At 41.2% G+C, this 22,974-nt stretch overlaps 2 protein-coding genes across 3 annotated transcripts in view; one reads left to right on the forward strand and one right to left on the reverse strand.

The window, feature by feature from the left end:
- HACD3 (3-hydroxyacyl-CoA dehydratase 3) overlaps positions 1-1,946 on the forward strand; it is a 39,413-nt gene extending 37,467 nt beyond the window's left edge. Inside the window, exon 11 of the mRNA XM_026478335.4 lies at positions 301-1,946. Coding sequence (XP_026334120.1) covers positions 301-377 — 77 coding nt within the window. The 3' untranslated portion in view covers positions 378-1,946. The remainder of the gene's footprint in view (positions 1-300) is intronic.
- Positions 1,947-2,409: 463 nt separating this feature from the next.
- Positions 2,410-22,974, reverse strand: part of INTS14 (integrator complex subunit 14) — a 29,684-nt gene continuing 9,119 nt past the window's right edge. For both annotated transcript variants that reach the window (XM_026478331.4, XM_048222173.2), the window contains exons 4-12: positions 22,766-22,921; positions 21,865-21,983; positions 21,285-21,427; positions 19,034-19,126; positions 18,389-18,533; positions 16,930-17,063; positions 7,042-7,160; positions 5,007-5,072; positions 2,410-3,309 (exon numbers count right to left, since the gene is read on the reverse strand). In XM_026478331.4, coding sequence (XP_026334116.1) covers positions 3,058-3,309; positions 5,007-5,072; positions 7,042-7,160; positions 16,930-17,063; positions 18,389-18,533; positions 19,034-19,126; positions 21,285-21,427; positions 21,865-21,983; positions 22,766-22,921 — 1,227 coding nt within the window. In that variant the 3' untranslated portion in view covers positions 2,410-3,057. The remainder of the gene's footprint in view (positions 3,310-5,006; positions 5,073-7,041; positions 7,161-16,929; positions 17,064-18,388; positions 18,534-19,033; positions 19,127-21,284; positions 21,428-21,864; positions 21,984-22,765; positions 22,922-22,974) is intronic.

Raw genomic sequence — 22,974 nt, forward strand, 5'->3', positions numbered from 1 at the left:
AAAATTTAAGTTTAGACCTAGTGTTGGTTCATTGTACAGTATTTTACTTTTTGTGTGTTTGAAAATTCTCATATTAGAATATAGGAGAAAAAAACCCCAGTAAACCCACTGGGAAAAAAGCGAGTGGTCTCTAGTGCACTGATGAGAACTTGGTCAGAGTTGTAATTCCCGAGCACCCTGCAGTAAGCCCAGTGACGTGGGGTAGGACAAGCAGCCATCTAGACTGTCCCTGCCCCACGAGCTTCTGATTATGAACAGAGACAAAGATTCCCTTTTCTCACTGGCTTTTTTCTTTTTCAGGGTTGTACATAAATTTCCGTCACCTTTATAAACAGCGCAGGCGGCGCTATGGACAAAAAAAGAAAAAGGTCCACTAAGAGTTAGATGACTTCTTGCCAGTTTGAGCCTAATCTATAATTCTTACAGTTTTACCTTCTTCTATTGATGTAAAAGTTTTTTTAAAGTTACATGATTACATTCTCAGTGAGGCTATTATTCCGTGTCCCCCAGTAACATTCCCGAATTTACCTATTATCTTAGCGTAGTCCTTGCATGACATGGATTCCTGATATCTGATGACAGGTTTATTCTGCTGTATTCCATTAATGACAGCAAAATACTCAGCCCTACCCCCACGCATTCCTTGTCCGGTTGCTGTCACGCGGGCCAGAGATACTGCTTCCGTGCCCTGACCCTACCCGGTACTGGCTATTCTTAGAGCTGGTATTCGTTCATTTCAGCTCTTGCTCCGGGGAATAAAGCACTGTTGCCTCTCTAGGAGGGTGTGAAAGTGATTCAGGCAGGACCTTAAACATTCTGTGCCCAAGGGGTTACTTGTCAAGTTGGGCGGCACTGATAAAACATTTCTGAGTCTGAGTGGGGCTAGAGGACACATATTACCTGAGCGTCTTTTGGCCTCTACCACCACCTGTCATGACAGTGCTTACCTGTGTGTGCACCGGGGAGGCACAATGGTCTGGGAGAAACCAGTCAGAACCGTGGAACACCATGATCACTTACTTCATTCCTAGCTAAATCAGAACGGTCTTCAACACTAAAGAAAGATGAAACGTTAGTTTAGAAAACCGTGAGATTATAAGAGTTCCAAACCCAGATGGCTACAGGTGTCAGAAGGGTCAAACCAGCAGTGAGACAGCTGCTGGCTGTGCGGCCTGTGGCAACCAGGAAGCGGACGAAACGCACCCGCACACCAGTCCTAGGCTGTGCCCGTACATAAAACGGCTCTCTTCTTCCTCTGCGCTGGCTTGTAAACCTTTCAGAGTGACTGGTGGAACTGACCTCAGAAACGCCTGCCTTTGTTCTGTTGTTGTTTCACTGGTCTGCTCTCGGAGAGGGAAAACAGAGTGAGAAATTTGGCTGGAGAAGTTTAACAAAGCTTCCTGGCGAGAAACCCACCCACAGAGGAACTGAGAAAAATGCAGACATTGTAAAGTTTGGCCATTGTCAAAAATATCATTGTTTCCTCTAAAACATTCCAAGTTAACCAAGTAAAATATGTGTTAGAAGTAATGCTTGTATAAAATAATTTAAGAGCATGGTAGCTCTTTCTGTTCTGCCATTCCTATTGTTCTTGGGGGCGAGGGGACTCCGTGAGTTACGCTGTTTCTCTGAGCCTGACACGGAAACTTGGTTTGACCTAAAAACATCGGATTAGCATAGGCTGGCTGATTTTTTCTTTTTTTTTACAAGTTCATTGCACTGAAGGGTATCTTGCATGTCTGTAACTTCTGTCAACACTTGTTTGTGTTAACTTCTGATGTTTTCACCTGACTTTCTGTTTATTTGGACAGATCAGCTTTGCAGTATATGCTGCATCTTTGTGGCAGAATCCTGTATTCTTAGTGATTGTTATAAACTCCTTTATTGCTATCTGAGAAAGCAAAACATTGTGTATTTCTATTAAACATTTACAATCAAAATCCTAACAACTTGTGTTTAAATATCATTTTAGTCTGATAAGTTTTCAGGTTGTTGATGATAAAGTCCTTTGTTCAGACAAAATATTATACAGCATGGTGATATGTTAAATTCAGCATGTGAAAATGGTTGCTTGGGGTGAAGCCTGCAGGAGGAATAACCTCAGGAAGTCCACAGAACAATGTGAAAAGCATTGATGACAGAAAGCTTGGAGAAGTTACATGACTTGCCTAATGTCATGAAGTTAGCAAATGAATTGGTACCATAACTGACGACAGTGATCTGTCAGAATCCACTTGGGCTGAACCTGGCTTAGGCAGAGACCTAACCAGTGTCAGAAACAAGGAAGTTCATATAGAACCCAAGGAACTCTCTAGATTTATGAATCTGTGCCACTTAGGAAGTTGAAATTACACTCAGGTGATAGGACAGACTGAAAGGCCAAGACCCATTAGTTTCCCAGTGAATCCATTTTATAGAAAATAAAGTATTTTATTTTCATTAAAAAGAAAAACAAAAACAAAACTTGAAGTGGGAATCATTTTATACACTTATGGTTGCTGTTTAAAAGTCTGTATCTCAAGACATACTAAAAGCACCAAAGGGTTACCATCAAGTTTTTGCCCAAGTTCTAAGGAGAGTTCTGAAACTTAATTGTGTTGGGTTTGTATTTAGCAAATCCCACACAGTTTGGGCTGCTTGTTCCAAGGACAGAAGCTGGAAAATGTCCTTACGGTTGGGAAAGGAGAGGAGAGAAGGTGCCTTTCTGGAAGCCAGAGAACCCTCGCTGATTAGGTTTCCTGAGGAGGTGGAGAGAGCTCTGTGCTCATCAGTCCTTTAAGTTTCTCAGGAGATGTGCCCATCGTGGGAGCAACAGCGGTTTTTTTGGGCTTAAAGACTCAGCCCCTGAAAACTAAGGTCAAAGCCCAAGCAGCCAAACACCCTTCAGAACCCTCCTCAGATTCTAGCAGAGTCACTGAAACCTGCGAGTGCTGCTTCCGAGGCAGCCGCAGGGAGGTCTCCAGGTGGCTCTTGCACAGGTGAACAAATTGGGAAGTTTTTACACTAAATCATTTTCACCTGAAATGAAAAAAAGCAGGAAGGCTCCCAAAGTCAGCTTCACATTCTTTCAGTGCTGCTCCCGGAGAAGTCTGTGTGCAAAGGTGTGATGTTGTGCTCGTAGCCGGCGTACTCGGAGGTGCCGGTGCTGGCCAGCTTGAGCTGCTGGGCAGCGTGGGTCAGCTGGAAGGCGGCGTCCGGGTGCGCTGTGTCGGGCAGCAGCGTGCATTCCCTTTCCAGCATGTCCGCCACCCCTTTGAGCAGGTCCAGGAAACCAAATGCCAGGGCAGCTTTTCGTAAACGGTTTAGCTCCTGAAACGATAAAAAAACCACAAGAAACTCACCAATGTTCCTGAAATGCATTTTCCTTATCACATACTTTCTAAGTGCTCAACTTAGAATACGTTTTTCTTGATCCCCGAACTTAAGTGAGCATTTTGACAGGAGAACAGATGCTTGTACAGAGATGCCAGGAACAAGAAAGTGTGATGACATGACAAGAGAGTTCCTCTACAGGTGATCAGAAAGCCGGCTGACTGAAACACAGGTGGTCATCACCACAGCTGATGAGCGCTTACACCAAACACGATGAGACACTTTGCACACATCATTTCATTCACCCCTAACTCTCAGGAGGACTTTTCCTGTTACTCAGGCATGGAAAAGGCTAGCCCCGAACTTCAGAGGGCTCTGAACCCTCTGGTGCCTCCTCTCTGACTGCGCCTCAAAAAGAACAGTGAACACATTTGGAGGCTCTGGAGGATTCAAGAAGTCTGACCTGAAAGACTGCCACAAAAGAAGGGTGGATGGAAGCTGAGAAATACAAAGAGCCCCATCAACCACTTGGCAGTGCAGTCGGGGTGTGTAGCCTCCCCGGGTCTCAGTGGTCTCATTTATAAAGTGAGAAGGATGACTTCTTCCTTGCCCACTGCAGGGGCTGACACAGTTGTCTGGCAGAGGCCCTTCCACATGTGATAGGTGGGATTCTATAAAGCCAGAAAAGAGAAGTGGGCTTTCTGACCACCTCTCTACTATCATCTGTTAACAAGTGGAAAGTTCAGAAGAAGGCCAAAGTACAAGTGTGCCTTCTTGAATACAGCGCTGACGACTGCAGGGGAGAAAGGGACTACAGCCAAGGAGTGGTCATCAAGGGCCTGTGTGAACTACGGGCTTCACGGGGAGGGAGGGCATGGCTGGCTGAGCAGCAATGTGAACTCTGATTAAGGCTGCTCTTGCTTGATTTTGTGAGCTTGCCACATAATTAGGTTTGAAGACCATAGTGACAGAAACGTAATGAGGTAACACCCAGACAAAGTAGCACGTATGTTCTCCGGAAGAGATGCTAGCCTGGGGTAGGCTGTGTGCACCATAAAATATTAGTAGCCGAGCTACAATTGACAACACAGCATACCTCACACTGCCACTTAATTTAATTTCAGCCAAACACCAGATGGAAAGGGGAGAAACAAGGTGTTTACTTATATGCACCCCCAACTCCACCCACTAGTTATAATTTTATTCCCTCTGCCAACAGTTCTGGATTAGCTAGGCAGGATTCCGGAGGGCCATCCTTTTGCAATTGATAAAAGTACAATTTTAGTAGTCATTCCCGGAAGCAGCTTTTCCGGAGACTAAGAATGTTTTGGGAAGTCATCACCCCAGGAAGTCACCCTGGTTGTCTGGGGTGACAGTGGTGAGGAGAGTTCAGGGCTTTGACCCACAGGTTCTTCTGACTCCTTCCCTCAGCCATTCACAGCAGCACCAAGACAGAGGAGCCCTTGTGCACAGAATCAGGCCACTTGAACACTTCCAATTCTTGGATTTTAGGGCAGCAGTGGACCTATCATTTCTACTGACTTTAACAATGAAAACACTGAGGCACAAGCCAAACATTTCTAATTCCTGTCCACATTCACTCTGCTATGCCATACTCTAACTCTTGTGAACCATTTATTTTTGGTACACATCCCAGGGCCCACCCTCTTCCACTATAATTCCAATCGTCTCACCTTATAGAATGTCTGTGTTTTTTCAGGTAGTTTCCTTGCATTTCTTAAAATCTTCTGTACATCTGTCTATCAAGGGTAAAAAGATTTCAGCATTAGGATTCTGTGGTAAAAGGGGAAAGACTATCAAAGGGTGGCTCTAAATGTTTAGAGAAATGAAAATAGGAACAGAGGTGCAACGTCAAGATGAGGACCCCTTCTGAGTTCACGTCACTGTTCTGTTCGACATTAGTAAAGCACCTCCCTCCTTCAAAACGTTTGATGATAATAAATCCCTTAGTGACAGAAATGAACTCATCTCACTGAAATACACCCAATAAACCCTACATCTATGGCCAACTGCTTTCTGACCAGGGTGCCAAGACCATTCAATGGGGGAAGGAACAGTCTCTTCGACAAATGGCGCCAGGACAACTGGATATCCACATGCAAAGAATGAAGCTGGATTCTTATGTCACACCATATACAAAAACAAATAAATAAATAAAATGGTTCAGCGACCTAACTGCAAGAGCTAAAACTACAAAACTCTTAGAAGAAAACATAGGCGTAAATGTTCATGACCTTGGATTGGTAATGATTTCTCAGGTATGACAACAAGAGCATAGCAATAAAAGGAAAAAAAAAATTGACACATGTTCTTAGCATTATTCACGGTAGCCAAAAGGTGGAAACAATCCAAATGTTCATCAACTGAGTGGGTGAACAGAAGTGCCGTCAAAAGGAATGAAGTACTGATCTATGTTACAACATGGCTGATTGCTGAAAACATTATGCTAAATGAAGGAAGCCAAATAAAATAAAAAGTCACACATTATATGATGCTATTGATATGACACATGTAGAATAGGGCAAATCCAGAGTCAAAAAGCAGATCAGTAGTGGCCAAGGACTGGGGGAAGTTGGGAATCTAGAGTGATTTGCTTAATGGGTGCAGAGATTCCTCTTGGGATGATGAAAATGTTCTAGAACTACACAGTGATTACTAAATGCCACTGAATTTTCAGTGTACTTTAAAATGGCTGAAATGGTAACTTTTATGTTATATGTTTTTCACAATAAAAAAATACACCCATACCAAAACAAAATTTAAAAAATAATTTAAGAAAAATTCAGTTTTCCTTCTGACAGGGAAGTACTGGGGTCAGGGATGGCAGGAGAGAACCTGATTTTCCAACAAAGCCCCTACCCCTGTAGCCATGGCAGGATGTGTCCAGTCTCTGTGGAAAGAAACTGCGCCATCAACAGAAGCTATTTCCCTTGTCAGGTGGCCTAACCTCCTCTTCTCATTTGGCTTAGGTTGGACTCGTTAGAGGAACAAAGAAAAAAAATGGTGCTCAAATGAGAAAAAAGGCTCAAAAAGTGATTTTTAAAAACAGGCAGAAATGACCGTATGTCAGTGGAGGGAGAAACATCACTGAGTACCTTGCCTGAAAGCAGCACACCCTGAGAATAGTGTAATCTTAGCTTCCCATAAAAGTGTTTTTGTGGAATTAAGGTGTAATGCCATTGCTTGGGTTCTACTGTGGGGACAGAAGAAATAACCCCATGAAGATTTTTACATCCTTTTCAAAAAACTGTTGTCAAAGATAAAACCCATTATGTCAATGCCTCACCATGTCAAAAATGTTACACTGAGATTCAATGCCAGGAAAATATGTCTCTCTAGAACTGACACGCTTCCTTCTATCAGACAAGAAAAAAACATATAACCCTTCATGGTGCTTTTTGACCTCAGTAGCAGGAAGCTCAGAGCCAAATTGCTCAAACACAATTATATTTCGCCTTGGGTTCCTGGCGCAACGGTCTCCCCTCTTCCTCTAGGTTTTGTACTGCTCTAAATTTTGTAAGAAGTGATTTTGCTGCATACGTGTTTTACTGTAGGCCACCTCAAATCCTTTTTGGAAATAATGACAAACATTAGAAGTAAATGAATTACTAAGTAGCAAAGGAAAGGAAAATCAAATCAGATGTCTGCCTGCCTGCTAGAATCCCTCCCCCTGTCCCCAGTGGAAAGTAACTTAAGTGGTAATGTTACCTGCAGGCCACTGGGTTTGATCCAGACAGTCACATTCTGGGCATAACTGCGTTTGTTTTTGGGCTGCAGGGGGAATGGGCTCTTATTATCATCCTCTCCATAAGGGTTTTCTTTAGCATCTTAAAAGGAAAAGACATTCTTGAAATGACATCTGGTAAAACATAATCAATTACATTTCCAATTAGGCTAGAAGCTCTCTGAATCATTCCACCTTCTACATCCTGTTGCTTCCCTAATTAAGAAAATCCATTCACTTCCCTCAGGTTAGGGAACCTGTTCTCCATAGAAAGCTAGTGATGTAGGAGATTAAACAATCAACTGAAGCCCATGTAGGTAAAAAACAGCTTAATGTTTTTAAAGAGACAAGCTTTGCTTATTTGCTTTATCAATTGAGATCAGAGAGAATAAAATTAATACATGCAACAACTCTAAGGAAATACATAAACACACATAATACAATTTTATAGTCTGGCCCAGCGCTCTCCAAGAGAATTTTCTACAATGATCGAATGGTAGCCACTGGCCCACATGCCTACTGAACACTTGACTTGTGGCTAGAGTGACTGAGGAACTGAATTTTAAATTTTACTTATTTTAATTTAAATAGCCTCAGGTATCTAGTGGTTACTGGACAGGACAGCATAGGTCTATGCACTGAGAAAATTCCAGAGGATTATTATATGTAGCCATGTTAAGGAAAGGGGCAAGAGAAGACGAAACACCTTTTTGGTGAAACACACCCCATGTCGTCATGACTTATTAGTTATTACTTTTATATATTTAAAGCCAGGTTGGCTTTTTAACCATGTGAATAAATAAGGGTTTCTGTTTTTCTACCTGCTTACTGAACCAATGAAACTTTGCAGAAACTCACAAAGCCTACTTATAATTACTGGCTCATTTTATCCTGATTACTACCACCCTCTGGGGTAGAGAGAGCTGGGATCATTTCCCCACTAAGTTCAGGGAGCTTACATCCCTTGCCCAAATGTTCATATTGGCAACTGGAATGAACCCAGTGTCTCTGAGCCAGAAGCTCTCTAACCCCAGTTTGGTCATTAAGTATTTTATACTGGCCCCACACTATATATGTCAGCAGTCAACACCCCCCCCCCGCCCCTCCAAAAAGTATCGGCCCAGCTTTCCAGACATATTTCTGCAAATACTTGCACTTGTATAAGCCCTTTTAGCCAGGCCAAGATCTCAGCAGTCTTTTTCAATGTAGCACGTTTATTTCTAATTTCCCTGCCACTATTTCTGTTTTTTCCCCTGCCTGGAGTGCTCCCCTTCCCTCATCCATTTATTCCCTTACTCACTCGCTCACTCATCAGCTATTCTAAGCCCCCACTACATAGCAAGCACTCCACTATGAAGTGTGGCTGGAGAAGACTTTTTTCTGGATTCAAGGAACTTACAGAATAAAGAATATTTATTAAGTTCCAAACACTTTACATATACACCTTCTTTCCTTACAGCAACCCTAGGGCGGTAGATATTATTGGTCCCATGAAAGATGAGGGAACTGAGGCTCAGAGAGGTTGGACCTTTATAGGCTTCACAGTCACTCAGCTGGGTCTGCCTGCAAAGGCAACATTTTTTTTTACCACTCAACCTCGCCATTCCTCACATAAACCAAACTCACTTATATTACAGGTCCAGATCTTATCTCACCTTTTCCACAAAGTTGTCCCAAGTGTCCTGGCACACAGTACTTTCTCTAGACCCTTTTCTACTATAGCACTCAGTATCTGTACCAAACATTAAAACATCTAACCACAGTCTATCCTGTACTGTCTCTAACTATTTGAAGCCTATATGTGGTAACTGGTTTAACAGACAAAAAATACTGTATCTATGAAAAAAGAACAGGAGACTCCTAGACATAAGAAATATGGTAGCAGAAAGAAAGAAAAAAACAGTTGCAAGATAAAGCTGAAGATACCTTAGAGAAATTAGAAAAGAAAAAAATGGAAAAACGGGCGGAAGATAAGAAAATTATACAAAAATCATAAACAGATGTTCTAGAAAGGGAGAACAGAGAATAGAGAGGGGGAAATCTAAGACATGATTCATGTTTCCAGGACTGAAGAACATGAATTGTTCAATTCATTCTTCAGACAGAAGGGCCCACTGAATGCCCACCACAATGAATAAAGAGACCAACAACTGAGTACATCATTCTCAAAATCCAGAATACGAGGGACACAAAGAAGCGCCTCCAGGAGTGCACAGGATATAAGAGACCTGGGTCAAAGCCCTGGCAGCACTGCACGAGACTCTCAGCAGCAACACAGGAAGCCAGAAAAGAAGAACAGTGCTATGCATCAAAACACTAAGGTAAAGTGATTCCCAACCAGCACTCAATGTCCAACGGAACCATCGACTGAGAGGAAGGGATGAAACACAGACATTTCCAAATATGCAAGATTTCAAACATCTACTTCCCATGTACCCTTTTCTCAGGAGGAGTCACAAAACAGGGGAGCCACAGAAGAGATGGGAAGGCAAGGCTGATAGCTACCCAGCAGGCACAGAGAACAGTCCACTTATGAAACAAGAGGAAGGGAAAGGACTCTTAAGGGAAAAAAAAAACTGACAAAAGTACCTGAAGAATGTATTTTACTTAGGAATTAGCAGTAAGTACACCGAAAAGAGCAAAGAAAAGCAAAGTAAGTAAAGCAAGGAGAGAGGAAGGCCGTGAGAGAGCCCAGACGGAGGGCTGGCTGCCTTCATCTGCTGCTGGCTCCCCCACGGCCTGCCCAGCTCTTTCCTGGAGTCTCTGAGGAACCTCAGTGTCTTTCCAACACAGCCTTCCTTTTAACGGAAGTTAGCAGACAGCTCACCTTTGAACAACATGGGTGTGAACTGTACAGGCCCACTTAGACACAGAATCTTCCCCACAAATACAAGTACTGTAAATGTATTTTCTCTTCCTTGGGGTTTTTTAGACAACTGTTTCTTTTCTCTAGCTTTCTTTATTGTTAAGAATGCAGTTTATAATACATATACAACATGTGAGTTCATCAAGTGTTTATGTTATTGCTAAGGCTTCTGGTCAACAGTAGGCTCGTACTGGTTAAGTTGTGGGGGAGTTAAAAGTCATAACCCCACATTATTAAAGGGTCACTGCACATTTATCTTGCCTGCTAGAAAAAAGAAAAAATGTCTTAAAAAAACACAACTGGTGCAGAGAACAAAGAGTTGCAAAATAAAATGTAACTCAGTGTACCACATGGCTTAGTCATAAATAACATTCACGTCATCTAACAAGGACAGAACTCTGCTTTACCCAAAAAGAACACTATAACCACATGGGAAGAATAGAGGAAGGGAAAAATGTGATTCTTGGGTGGGTGGTGGTGGTGGTGGTAACAGAGCTAAGCAGTCAACCTTAAAAAGTCAAAAATGACATTAAAAATGAAAAAAAAAAAGGCCAAGAAATAGTTATATATTTATATTATTTAGAAATGTAAATGTAAAAAAAACACAACAATACAAAACCCTCCTACAATTAGAAGTTTTAAGTGGTTGTTTCTAGGAACAGAATAAGAAGTAGGAGGGATAGGTATAAACAACATACTGTTTTGCATGCCTTGCTTTGCCCAAAAATAAATAAATAAATAAAAACAAGTTCTTTGACATAGGCTGTGGAAACATTTTTCTAGGTATGTCTCCTCAGGCAAGGCAAATGAAAGCAAAATAAAAAGCTTTTTGCACAGCGAAGAAAACCATCAACACAACAAAAAGGCAACCTACTGAATGGAAGAAGATATTTGTTATTGATTATATCCGATACGGGTTTAATATCCAAAATATAGCAAGAACTTATACCATATACATATACATAAACATATATATAGATATATATATACACACACACACCAGATATATACCAGAACTTATACCAATACCAGAAAAACAAATAATACAATTAAAAAATAGGCAGAGGAGCTGAATAGACATTTTTCCCAAGAAGACACACAAATGGCCAACAGACACATGAAAAGATGCTCAACATCAGTGGTCATCAGGGAAATGCAAATCAAAACCATAATGAGATACCACCTTATACCTGTCAGAATAACTAAAATAAAAAACACAAAAAATTGGGGCACCTGGGTGGTTCAGTCAGTTAAGCATCTGACTCTTGGTTTCGGCTCAGGCCATCATCTCAAGGGTTATGGGATCGAGTCCTGTGTCGGGCTCCCTGCTCAGAGAGGAGTCTGCTTAAAGATTCTCTCCTTCTGCCCCTACCCCCACGCGTACACACCCTCTCGCTCTGAAATAAATAAATAAATCTTTAAAAACAAACAAAAACACAAAAAATAATAAGTGTTGGCCAGGATGTGCGGAAAAAGAAACCCTTGGGCAATGACATTGGGAATACAAATTAGTGCAGTTACTGTGGAAAACAGTATGGAGGTTCCTCAAAAATTTCAAAATAATTACCATGACTCATTAATTCCACTACTGGGTATCTACCCAAAGAAAATAAAAACACTAATTTGAAGAGATATATGCATCCCCATGTTTACTGCAGCCTTATTTACAATAGCCAAGATATGAAAGCAACCCAAGTGTCCATCTATAGATGGATAAAGATGTGGTGTGTATATACGCACACACACACTCTCTCTCTCTCTCGCTCTCTTACACACACACACACACACACACACACACTCTCTTTCTCTCTCTCTCTCTCTCAATGGAATATTATTCAGCCATAAAAAAGAATGAGATCTTGCCACTTGTAACACTATGGATGGATCTAGATGGTATAATGCTATGTGAAATAAGTCAGAGAAAGACAAACAACACATGATTTCACTCATATGCGTAATTTCAGAAACAAAACAAATAAAGAAAGAGACAAATAAAAAGCAGACTCTAAAACACAGAGAACAAACTGGTGGTTGCCAGATGGGAGGTGTGTGGGGGGTTGGGTGAAACAGATAAAGGGGATTAAGAGTACATGTATCATGATGAGCACTGAGTAATGCACAGAATTGTTGAATCATTATATTGTACACAAAACAAACATTGTATGCTACTTATACTTCAATTAAAAAAAAAAGAAAAAACCCAGAGGAGCAGCAGCCAAGGTTTTGCACTACCCTGAGGCCATGGGCCTCAACAAGGGCCACAAGATGACTAAGAATGTCAGCAAGGCGAAGTGCTGGCCCCTCACCAAGTATTCCAAGTTCATGTGGGACATGATTCAAGGGTGTGTGGCTTCGCCCCAAATGAATAGTGTGCCATGGAGCTGCTCAAGGTCTCCAAGGACAAGCGTGCCCTCAAGCTCATCAAGAAAAGGGTGGGGACACATATCTACACCGAAAGGAAGAGAGAAGAGCTGAGCAACGTCCTGGAAGCCATGAGGAGTGTGGGAGTCAAGAAAGATTCAACCCCCTCCCCTCTATATGTAATAAAGCTTTTTTAATCCTAACCTCATAAGACTTGTCTTGAGAATTTAATGAGATTATACATTTCATTGTGTCTAGCATAGTGCCTGGTATAAAGTTAAGTTCAATAAAAGGTTAGCTTTATCACCTTCATTTGAAAAAAAGAACACACCCTGAGGGAGGAAAAAATGAGTAAGGGCAAAGTAAAAAGCAGTTCAATCTGAATGAAGAATATGTATAACAAACCAAGCATGGCTAGACTGGAAGCTAGAAGAGAAAGGAATTTGAATGCTACGTCTTACATTACAAATAGGTATCTTTGTGAAAAATGTCACAACAGTCTAGGTCAGGGGTTGACAAACTTTTCCTGCAAAGGGCCAGACAGTAAGTATTTTAGACTTCGTGGATTATATGGTCTCTGTTGTAACTACTCAACTCTGCCACTGAAGCAGGAAAGCAGCCCTAGATAACACATAAATCACATAAATGAGTGTGACCGTGTAATGAAACTTTACAGTAAAACTTTACAAAATAAGCAGTGGGCTAGTTTGGCCAGCAGGCATTGGTTAACTGACCTTTGATCTAAATGAAAGGTTAAAAAAAAGCCAGAACAAGGCAAGAGCAGTGCAAATGAAATGGCAGAATGAATTTAGGAATGCTACAGAAGGAGACCAGGAAATGAGGAATCTCTCCATCCGAACACACTCGCAGCTTCCTCTGCCCTGGGCTCTCCTACTGCCTTACTTCTCTCTTGCGGCAAACTTGTCCTGTTCGTTTCCGAATTATCTCTAACTCATTCCTCAACTTGCCTTCTGGCTAATCATGGACTAAAGCTACCCTTAAAGTCACCAAAAATCTCCTGTAGAGATCAAATGACTCTTGATTCATAGTGTCCTCTTCTTTCCTCCTTGTTTCTATTCCTTCCTAAAACGCTTTATCTATTTACAACACTCATTCTGCAGTCTCTTTCAGATTATTAAGTTCTCAAGTTGCTAATTCTCCTGTTGGCCTCCCTTCAAAGGAGAGAAAATCCTCACGTAATTTAAAGACTTTTCTTCAAACCAGGAACTCATCTTCAGCAGGGATGTTCTTCAGAGAAGTCCTTTTGCCCTGGGTTGCCATTATATGAACTCTGGAGGATGCACGCTGGGTTTCATTGCTTCAGAAATATTTTTTTGGTGCGTTATTTGGTTTTGGAGAGCCCCACTTTAGAATGGATAGTGTCAGTCTGCATGCTGCAGAACTTGGGCTTCAATTTCTCATGGGAGACTTTTTTTTTTTTAATATTTGGAAAAGCAGGTAGAAACAATGGGTAGAATTTTTCTTGTCATCCTCTCACTGAGGGTATAGACCTTCCACACTCCTAGCTTTACTCAGAGATTTCAGTTCTTTTTTGTTTTGAAACAAAGTCATATCTTTTTTCGTGTGTGAACTTTATTTTTTTTTAATTTTTAAAGATTTTATTTATTTATTTGATAGGTAGTGAATATTAGCCTGGGAGAGAGGCAGAGGGAGGGAGACACAGACTCCCCGCTAAGCAAGGAGCCCGATGCAGGACTTGATCTCAGGACCCTGAGATCATGACCTCAGCCGAAGGCAGATGCCCAACAGACTGAGCCACCCAGGTGCCCCTCCTGTGTGAACCTTAAAACCCCAGCCCTGCATCCTAGCTCAAGAGCTGGACAACTATGGCCTGCTGCCTCTTTTTGAGTTAAAAATGTTTTTATATTTTTTAAATAGTTGGGGGGAAAATCAAAGTATTTCATGATACATGAAAATTATATGAAATTCGAATTCTGGTGTCCATAAAGAATATTTTATGGGAATATGTCACTCCCATTCATTTATGTATTGGGCTACGAGAGCAGAGTTGAGCAGTTATGACAAGAGAGCACATGGCCTGCAAAGTCTAAAATATTTACTATCTGGCCCTTACTGAAAAAGCTTACCGCCTAGCTTCTAGGGTCTATATTCAGTCAAAAACGTTTCTAGGCTTCAGTGGCAAAGGCATCCTTCAGGCCTGACACGCATGCACCTGTGTATAAGACAGGGTATGCAGGCCACGTCTCGTACATGTGTATGAGACACTGTACTTTCTTCTTGAGTCTCTTTATTCTCTTGGCTTCTGTGACATCACTTTCTTCTACTTTTCCTTCTGCTTATTCCTTCTCATTTTCCTTTATGAGCGCCTTTTCCACTCTCCCTGTAGTTAGTCTTTTCTAGGGGTTTGGTCCTTGGCTCTCTTTTTGCCTTAATTACATACTTTCCTGAGGCTAGGGCTTCTTAAAGCGTGGTTATGGATCACTTGGGTTGTAATTACTCGGGTAATACTAAAACTGCCAAGTTCTTGGCCTGGAATCCAGACCCACTGAATCAGAGTATCTGTACGTGGGGCCCAGGAAACAATTTTTAAACAAGTCCTTCTGGTTTTTGTTTTGTACACAAAAACTCAAATGTGTGAACAACTACCCTAAGCAATTGCCCTCATTCTCACCATTTTAACTATCAGTGGTATGCTAGTAACTAAACATTATATATCCAACTCTGCCCTCTTTTGGGAACTCTTACCGGAATTGTCTCTAGCCACCTCTCCCTAAATCTCACAGGCCTAAACTCAACATGCACAAGAGATGTCTTTCCATCTACTCTTCCTCCTCTGTTCTCTGTTCCAATCAACAGTATCAACTTTTGCCCTGCAGCCCAAGTCAGAAACCTGGGATCATTCTCAACACTTCCATTTCCTTTATTCTCATATCCAAACAGTGTTGATTCTGCTTTCTGAATCTTCCATATGGATCCCCATCCTCCCTATTCCCAGCCACTTCCCCTGTTCTGGCTCTCATTCTTACATCTCCAGGACTGTCACAGTAGACTTCTAACTGCGGGACGCTCTTACCTTTCCAAATCCACATTCCACAGAATTATCTTTCTTTCTTTCTTGTTCTTTTTTTTTTTAAGATTTTATTTATTTACTTAGAGAGAGTGAGAGAGAGCGCGCACATACGCATACAATCAGGGGAGGAGCAGAGGGAGAAGGACAGGGACTCAAGTAGAGTCCACACTGAGCATGGAGCCCAATGCAGGGCTTGATCTCACAACCTGAGATCATGACCTGAGCCAAAACTGAGTCAGATGCTTAACTGACTGAGCCACCAAGGCATCCCCAGAATTATCTTTCTAAATGCAAATTTATTAGCTCTCACATGAACTTCAGCCATACTACATAACTCTAGGGGGCCCTAGTACCTAGCATACAAATCTCCTAACTGGTATCCCACTGTTCTCATATGCACCCCCTTCAGCGACTTCCTAGTACCTGCAGAATAGTCCTAGCTCTTCACATTTCAGATAAGGCCTGCCCAGCCACCGCCAACTTCTAATCTACCATCTGGGCCTCCCACCCCACCCTCATACTTTGTGTTCTAGCTTTGCTTTTCTATATGTGATCCATTTGTCCAGAATGCCCCTTCTTCCTTCATTAGCTCAGCAAACCTTTTTCTTCAAACCCCAGTTAAGGTGTTCCTCCTCTGTGAAGATTTTCCTGAGTCCTCTAGGCAGAGCTGATCATCAAGGCCAACTCTGATCTTATACCAGTCTGTGTTTATTATTCCACTTTCCACTAGACTTTGAGCAACTCCTGCTAACTTTTATCCCCTAAAAGTTTGCTCGGTAGATGTTCCTGAAATTGAAATGGGCCCAAATGAGTCCAGGATGACTCTACAGTTGGAGCCTGAGTACCTAGGAGTACTTAGGCCTCAATCAGAAGGGACGGGACAATCAGAAAAAGGAACAGTTTAGCAGGGAAGGGTTAAGAGACAATGGTTTCTGTAACAAGCATGCTGAGCTGTTTGGTACTACAGCAGAATATCCAGGTGGACAGGTTTAACTGGGAACTGGAAATATGACATTCGAGTTCCAGGGACAGATCAAGTAGGACCATAGTTATACACCTGGGGGAGCCTGAAGTTATAATGGCTGATGAAAAAAATCAAGAGAGAATAATAATCCAAGAGAAGAAGGCGAAGAATAACATCTTGAAAATCATGAGGCAAGAGGAAGACAAGACAACAAGAAAAAGCAAAGCTGCCAAAGGAAAAAGTAAATATCCGAAGAATGCAGTGTTAGGAAAGCTAAGGGAAAACACTTTCAAGAAGGAAGGGGATTAAATTATCTAGAAATGACTGGGGTTACTGGAGTTGAGAATAGTGCACTAAAGAAAAAAATGTTTGTGGACAGTAGCTTTTCATTCTAAGCAGTCAGAGCACTTACATTTACTTAAAGCAACCTAAATGTCAGTTTCCCTTGATGTAAAGTTAAAAGTTCAAACACCACACTCTGCTGGGGTTCTCCATGCACATATCCAGCATTAGAGACCACGGCACACCCATAAGGGAGATCACACAGCTCTCTGACTGCAGTCAGAGCCATTCAGAATAGCAGAGAGAAAACAAAAGTCAGGATAAGTAAAATCTGATCTGGCTTATACCTGAAATAGGACCCAACTGTGCCATTTTCCCTAGCCATGGGAGAGGTTCTGGGCCAGGCTCAAAGAGAGACATCATGAGGTTTGATTTCTTCTTGCTGTCAGCTTGGGAGTAGAGCATTCCATGCCATTCAGGACTAGATGGAGAGAAGATGGAAGATCAGAAGAACGTCAAGCCTGGGACTATAAAGTTAAATAAGTCTAGCCAGTGGTTTTCTTGAGACATGGGCTTCGGCTTTGAAATCAGGTGCATTTTTACTAAAAGCCAAATCCTAAAACTGAAAATGCATACTGCTGCCCCCCAAAATTGCCATTCCTCTGTGAAATGTATTATTATTCAATTAAGTAGATATGGAAATCAAAAGCAATCTTAAGAAAGAAAAAAAAAAAATCACAAGGGGAGCAAATAGCTACAGAAGTCAGGAGGAGTAAGGGTTGCAACCCATGTTTGAGTTGCCTCCCTGAGTCATTCACAGCAGCACCAACACAGAGCAGCATTTCTAACAAAGGGCACAAAGCCATCACCCAGCTCTGTCCCTGCTTCTCAAAGGGCCATAGGGGATTCTCATATTCAGAGCCAATACAAGTAGCTTGGGAATCAAGAAATACAGCAAACTAATACCTAATACGAATTGCATTCTTCTTTTTGGATCAGGTAATTTTAACTCAAGTAGAAATGGAGCTTCATCTGAGTACTCCTAACCTCTTCATCTTCTGTACCAGTCAACCCCAGGTGATGGCCAGAAGATGATCAGTCACCTCTTCTTTCCTAACAACAGGTATTATAGAAAGGGAAGCAGATGGTTTTGCAAATTTCAAGACTGTAGCAAACGTAAAAGCTAGAAAGGTGCTCCCCACAGGGAACGGTTGCAGCACAGTGGTTACAAACATGCGCTCTGGAGTCAGAATGCGAGGGTAAGAACCCCGGCTCTTTTGTTTATGAGCTGTGTGACCTTGAGCAAGTTCCTTGACCTCCCTAAGCCTCAGTTTCTCATCTATACAATAGGGGTAACACGGACACGCCCTGTATAGTGTTATGAGGGATTAGAGGAATTAATATATGATAAAGTGACTACAGGAGTGCCTGGCACATGGTAAAACGTTCAATGTCCTTGGTGTCCTTTCTCATTTAGTTCCACCTCCTCATCTTATAGCTGAGGAGCCTGTGAACACTGCATAGGATCCCACAGCAAGTACTAGAACTGTTATAACTGAATCCAGATTCCCTAGATACAACAGAGAAGAGGAAAACAGAGAAAGGATATAATATAAAAGCAATATAATTAAAAGCCTCACTCTATTCTTATTCTAGGGGATGACTTAAAGAGCAGTTTAAGAGGTGATGGTAGGTGGGAAGGGTATGGCAGGGGGAGGAAAAAGGTGGTAAGATAAAGTCTGGGAAATACTTCACTTTGTAAATTGATTCTCCCTCATTCAACCAAAGGTAAACAAAGTTCCTTACCCTAATTGAACTATTGCCACCATTCCTTCCACTTTTAGGCTGCCATGGAGTAAGACACAAAAGTTGGGTATTTTGCCTGCAATCTGATTGGCTGAATTTTCATCTTCGTTGTCATCAGTTATGCCAGTACCCACCTCATCACCTTCTGTGAAAACAGATCAGACTAAAATTAGCTACGAAAATCCCAAACCCCAATTATACTCCTGGTTGTTTCTAGCCTGGAAGGAGAGTATTCGGTTATAAAGGAATATTATAACAAGTAAGAAAAACTCCTAATCCGGTTTTCCTATGTCTATATAAAAATCAGTTTTCACATATTATATGAATTCCATTTATATGAAACATTCAGAATAGGCAAACCTATAGAAACAGAAAAGACATTTAGTGGTTACCTGGGGCTGAGGGAGATGGGAAGCTAGGGGTTGACAGCTAAAAGGTTTCTTTTATGGTGGTGAAATTAAAATAGCAGAAATGGTCTTCCAGTATATCAGGCAACATTCCATTTTCAAAAAATCGAATCTTGTAACTATTCCTTTCCCCTAATTCTACAAAGTGGGCTATCCTACTATCAACTATATACATTTAAGAATAATTTTAGATCGTAAGATGCTTCATCTGTATCATTGGAATAGGAAGACAACTCACCTTTGTTAAGTGCTATTGGTAGGACCAGATGTCTGGACAGAACTGGGGGACTCGAAATATCAGCTATATCAATAAATCCCACTATTTCCAAATCTGAAAAGAATGAATCAACACAGAATTAATGTATAGGGAAGTACATTATTTTCTATGTACTAGGTTTTTCACAAATACAGCGTTTAGGTGAGGAATTCAGATGTGACTAAGAAGGTTATTAGAAGTTTCTCTGAATGACTTGTAATTTGCATTTTAAACAGCTCAGGAAACAAGAATAACTGCCTTTCGTTTAATGATTTAAGTTATAAGACAAATCAGTTAGACTTTATTTTTATGAGGCTAGGTCCCCAGCCAAGGCAAAAGCTTAAAGATCCAATCCCTCTGTTTAGTCAGGGATGTTCGTGTCAGCAGGGGGCATCACAGTCAAGCACTTCCACCACTCCAATCTTGCAGGAGGAGCAGCCGTCCTGGACTGTAAAGCTATCATTAAAAACATTTCTGTGAGAAAGAAATACATTCTCTAATAAGCCCAAGGCAGCAGTCTAAACATGACAATGATTTCTTTGATTTATGAAGCTGTATTAAAGACCCAGAGTATTTGTTGGACACCTAACAGGTAAAAAATAATACTTTTATCCCAAAGTACTTTCTAAAAGTTTATTTTCTGATTATATAAATAGTAGAAAAACTTGGGAAACACTAAAAATTGTAAAGAAGAAAAATAAAGTCACTGATTATTCACCATCAAAAGAAACATCTATTAATATTTTATTGAATTGCTTTTCAGTCTTTCTTCCAGGCACAGACATACTCATATTCTCAAAATGATTTTTTTAAAAGATTTTATTTATTCATTTGACAGAGAGAAAGCACAGCAGGGGGAGTGGCAGGCTGAGGGCGAGGGAGAAGCAGGCTCCCCACTGAGAAGGGAGGCTTCTGGGGCTTGATCCCAGGACCCTGGGATCATGACCGGAGCTGAAGGCAGATGCTTAATGGACTGAGCCACCCAGCCCCTCTCGAAACGATTTTTAAAAAAATCAGGGTCATGGTGAGTACGTTGTACTTGAATATGTCAGAAAATCTGCTTCCCTGGCGATTTGCTGCCATTACCTTTTTTAGCTGAATAACAAATGAGCAATGACGTTTTTTCATCTGAGTAGCACAAGGCCTGCATTTCAAAGTGGCATAAGTACAAGCTATGACAAAGATCTTGGACTAAAAGTTTATATGGAAAAGAACAGATCTATTCAAAGTTACTCATCAAAAAAGGATGGGAAGGAAGCAGAATCTAGTTGGTCTGAAGGCAACAAAACATTGGGCACAGCTTAACACACTGCAGTAGTCACCATGAAAGAGATGGATGTCCGACTTCCAGACAGCGAGGAGCTAAAGGCACAGAAAATAGAAAGCCTTTGCACAGCCCTTCACTATCAGACTCCCTCAAATCTGTACACCCATGAGTGAAATGAACATTTACTATGCACTTAATGCTAATCATTGGTGGGCAGGACATTTACCTAGTAAACACGTCCAAAGCCTCAGACGCTGTGCTAGGCACTGAAGGTGCAACTATGACTGAAACCGTGACGGCTGAATGTGTACCCACCATTCAAGGGGTCCACCCACCAACTGGAGACAACTCTCCTCTCTCCTCTTCCTTGTGACTTGACTCACTTTGCCAATCTCGGCTAGGCACAACATCTCCAGCACACACCAGGGAAATGCAGTAGCATGGCTCCTTCTTTTAGTCAAAACACAAGCGGCAGGGCTAGAGGAGTACGGCATATCAGAGCGGAGACCTGAGAGAGACCATGACTCATCTAGAGATTCCACTCACCTAACCAACCAGAATGAGAGGAAGTGACTTGTCCAGGATCACACAGGAAGAATCACACAGCCAAGTTTGGAAACTAGCTCTTCACAGATGATCTTAATTATGATGCTAATCAATCTTAGTATCTCAATTAAGAATTACTTCAGGGATTTCATGGCTAGTGAATTTGGTCATGATTTCCAACTCTAGTAATTTGTGGCTATAGTTATCTAGGATTGGAGATTAACTCATGATCTCACCATGAACCACAAGACTGCCACCCTTTTGGCAATGCCTCCTCCCATTCAAAATGTATATACCGGTGATGACAACAGCACCCTAGTATCAGAATTTAAATTTCTTTTCAACCCTCCTGGACAGAGAAGCCAGAAGTTACAAGAAAATATAACAAAAAAACTAAGAAGAAAGTTAAAAACATGTTACCTGTGTTGATGACTTTAGGGATGGGATCAATTTCCTCATCTACGACAAAAGGCTCTGGTCTGGGGAAGACCTGCACATCAGCTGTTAGGTGGCCGCACTTGAGAACAGCGTGGAAAGGTGTATACGCCAGATCTATCAGTTTTCTAGAATATGATGATTAATTGTTATAAGAAGAGCAATAATATGATACATACCATTTTTTTCAAGATGCTAAGTTTATTTTCCCTTCAAGTCAACTCCAAAACTATGATCTGACCATTTGTGAAATAGAACAAAATCTGACATTTTTGGTGAGGGAATTTCAATTCTGAAAAGCCCAAAAGTAAGTTAATCTTTTGAAACTGCTGAGTCATTGTAAGGAAGTCAGTATCTATAGGCATTATTGACTTAGTCATGCTTAATTTAAAAGGGAATGAACTTTTAAAAATCACTACTACTAATCACTTTACCTGAAAATTGTACACCTCAGGGGGAAAATGAAATGACAACAATTAGAAATAGTGAAATAGATATTATAGCTGAATATCAAGTTATAATACCAGATCGTAAGAAGGCAAAAAAGCTCTAAATATATACTCACCCAAACATAGACTGTACATTTTTCAAGCACAGGGGGCCATCAATGGTAAAAATCTGCCCTTCACCATTGTTTAAATCTATGAGACGTTCAAGGCAATCCAAGGAATCCGTGCTCTGAAGCTACAAAGCAAAACAGATGAGCCTTTGAAAGTGGCACACAATGCCAGATTATTATCAGCACACCAAGGTCACACCCGTCGCAATAACACAGGCAATAAAAAACAGATGATTTTTTTTAACAACCTGAGGCGAAAATAACTATAACAATTTTGATTCAAGGTTACCAAGAGGAACGCTATATAAAATGATACCAGTAGAGCTACTTTACTCAGAAGTAGTTTTACAAAGACTCTCAGCAGTGACCAGTTGGTATTTACACAATATCTTCCCTCCAAAGTGTTTCTAATATCTTTTAGATGAGAACCATTATTATCTCCATTTCACAGACAGAAAAACCGAGGTGAAGAAAGGTTAAATAAGTTTCCCAAATAAATGGGAAAACCAGGAAGTAGAGTTTAATAAACATACATCAGAGTAATGTTACTTTACCAAAAAAGTTCAAGCACATTTCTGTCAATATTTCTGGTGGAATGGACATAAGAATTCCTAAACGAGGTATAGGTCTAACACCAAAAAGAGGATTTTAACTCTTATGCATCTGAAGAGTCTTTGCGGGAAACAGGATAGACAACAACTCCAGCCAGCTCTGTTTCCAGACTTGGACAACACTCTGAATCGTCAAAGGGCAACTGAGACCTAGAGTCCTTCCAAATTTAGTGATTAGCTTCAGCTGAAACCAATGGAGTTCAATGTTATAGTATACACAATGTGATACTAATGGAATATACAAAAAATGAAGCCCCAAAATGCATCTGATCAAACTAAAAGGAACTCAGTATTACCTCCTCCAAATTTGCCATGCACATGATGTACAGCTTAGACGGGAAAGGGAAAGGGAGCGGAAACCTGTTGCTCTCGCTTCGTTGACTGTGAGTAGCTAGGGAATGCCGCAGTGACCCTCTACCAATGCCAAGACAGCCATCTGTCACCAGAACAACCTGTTTGCAAAGAGTGAGAGGAGGTTTGTACGTGAAGTGACATATTTATTTAA

Source organism: Ursus arctos, unplaced genomic scaffold, assembly GCF_023065955.2.
Source record: "Ursus arctos isolate Adak ecotype North America unplaced genomic scaffold, UrsArc2.0 scaffold_28, whole genome shotgun sequence".
Lineage (NCBI taxonomy): Eukaryota > Metazoa > Chordata > Mammalia > Carnivora > Ursidae > Ursus > Ursus arctos.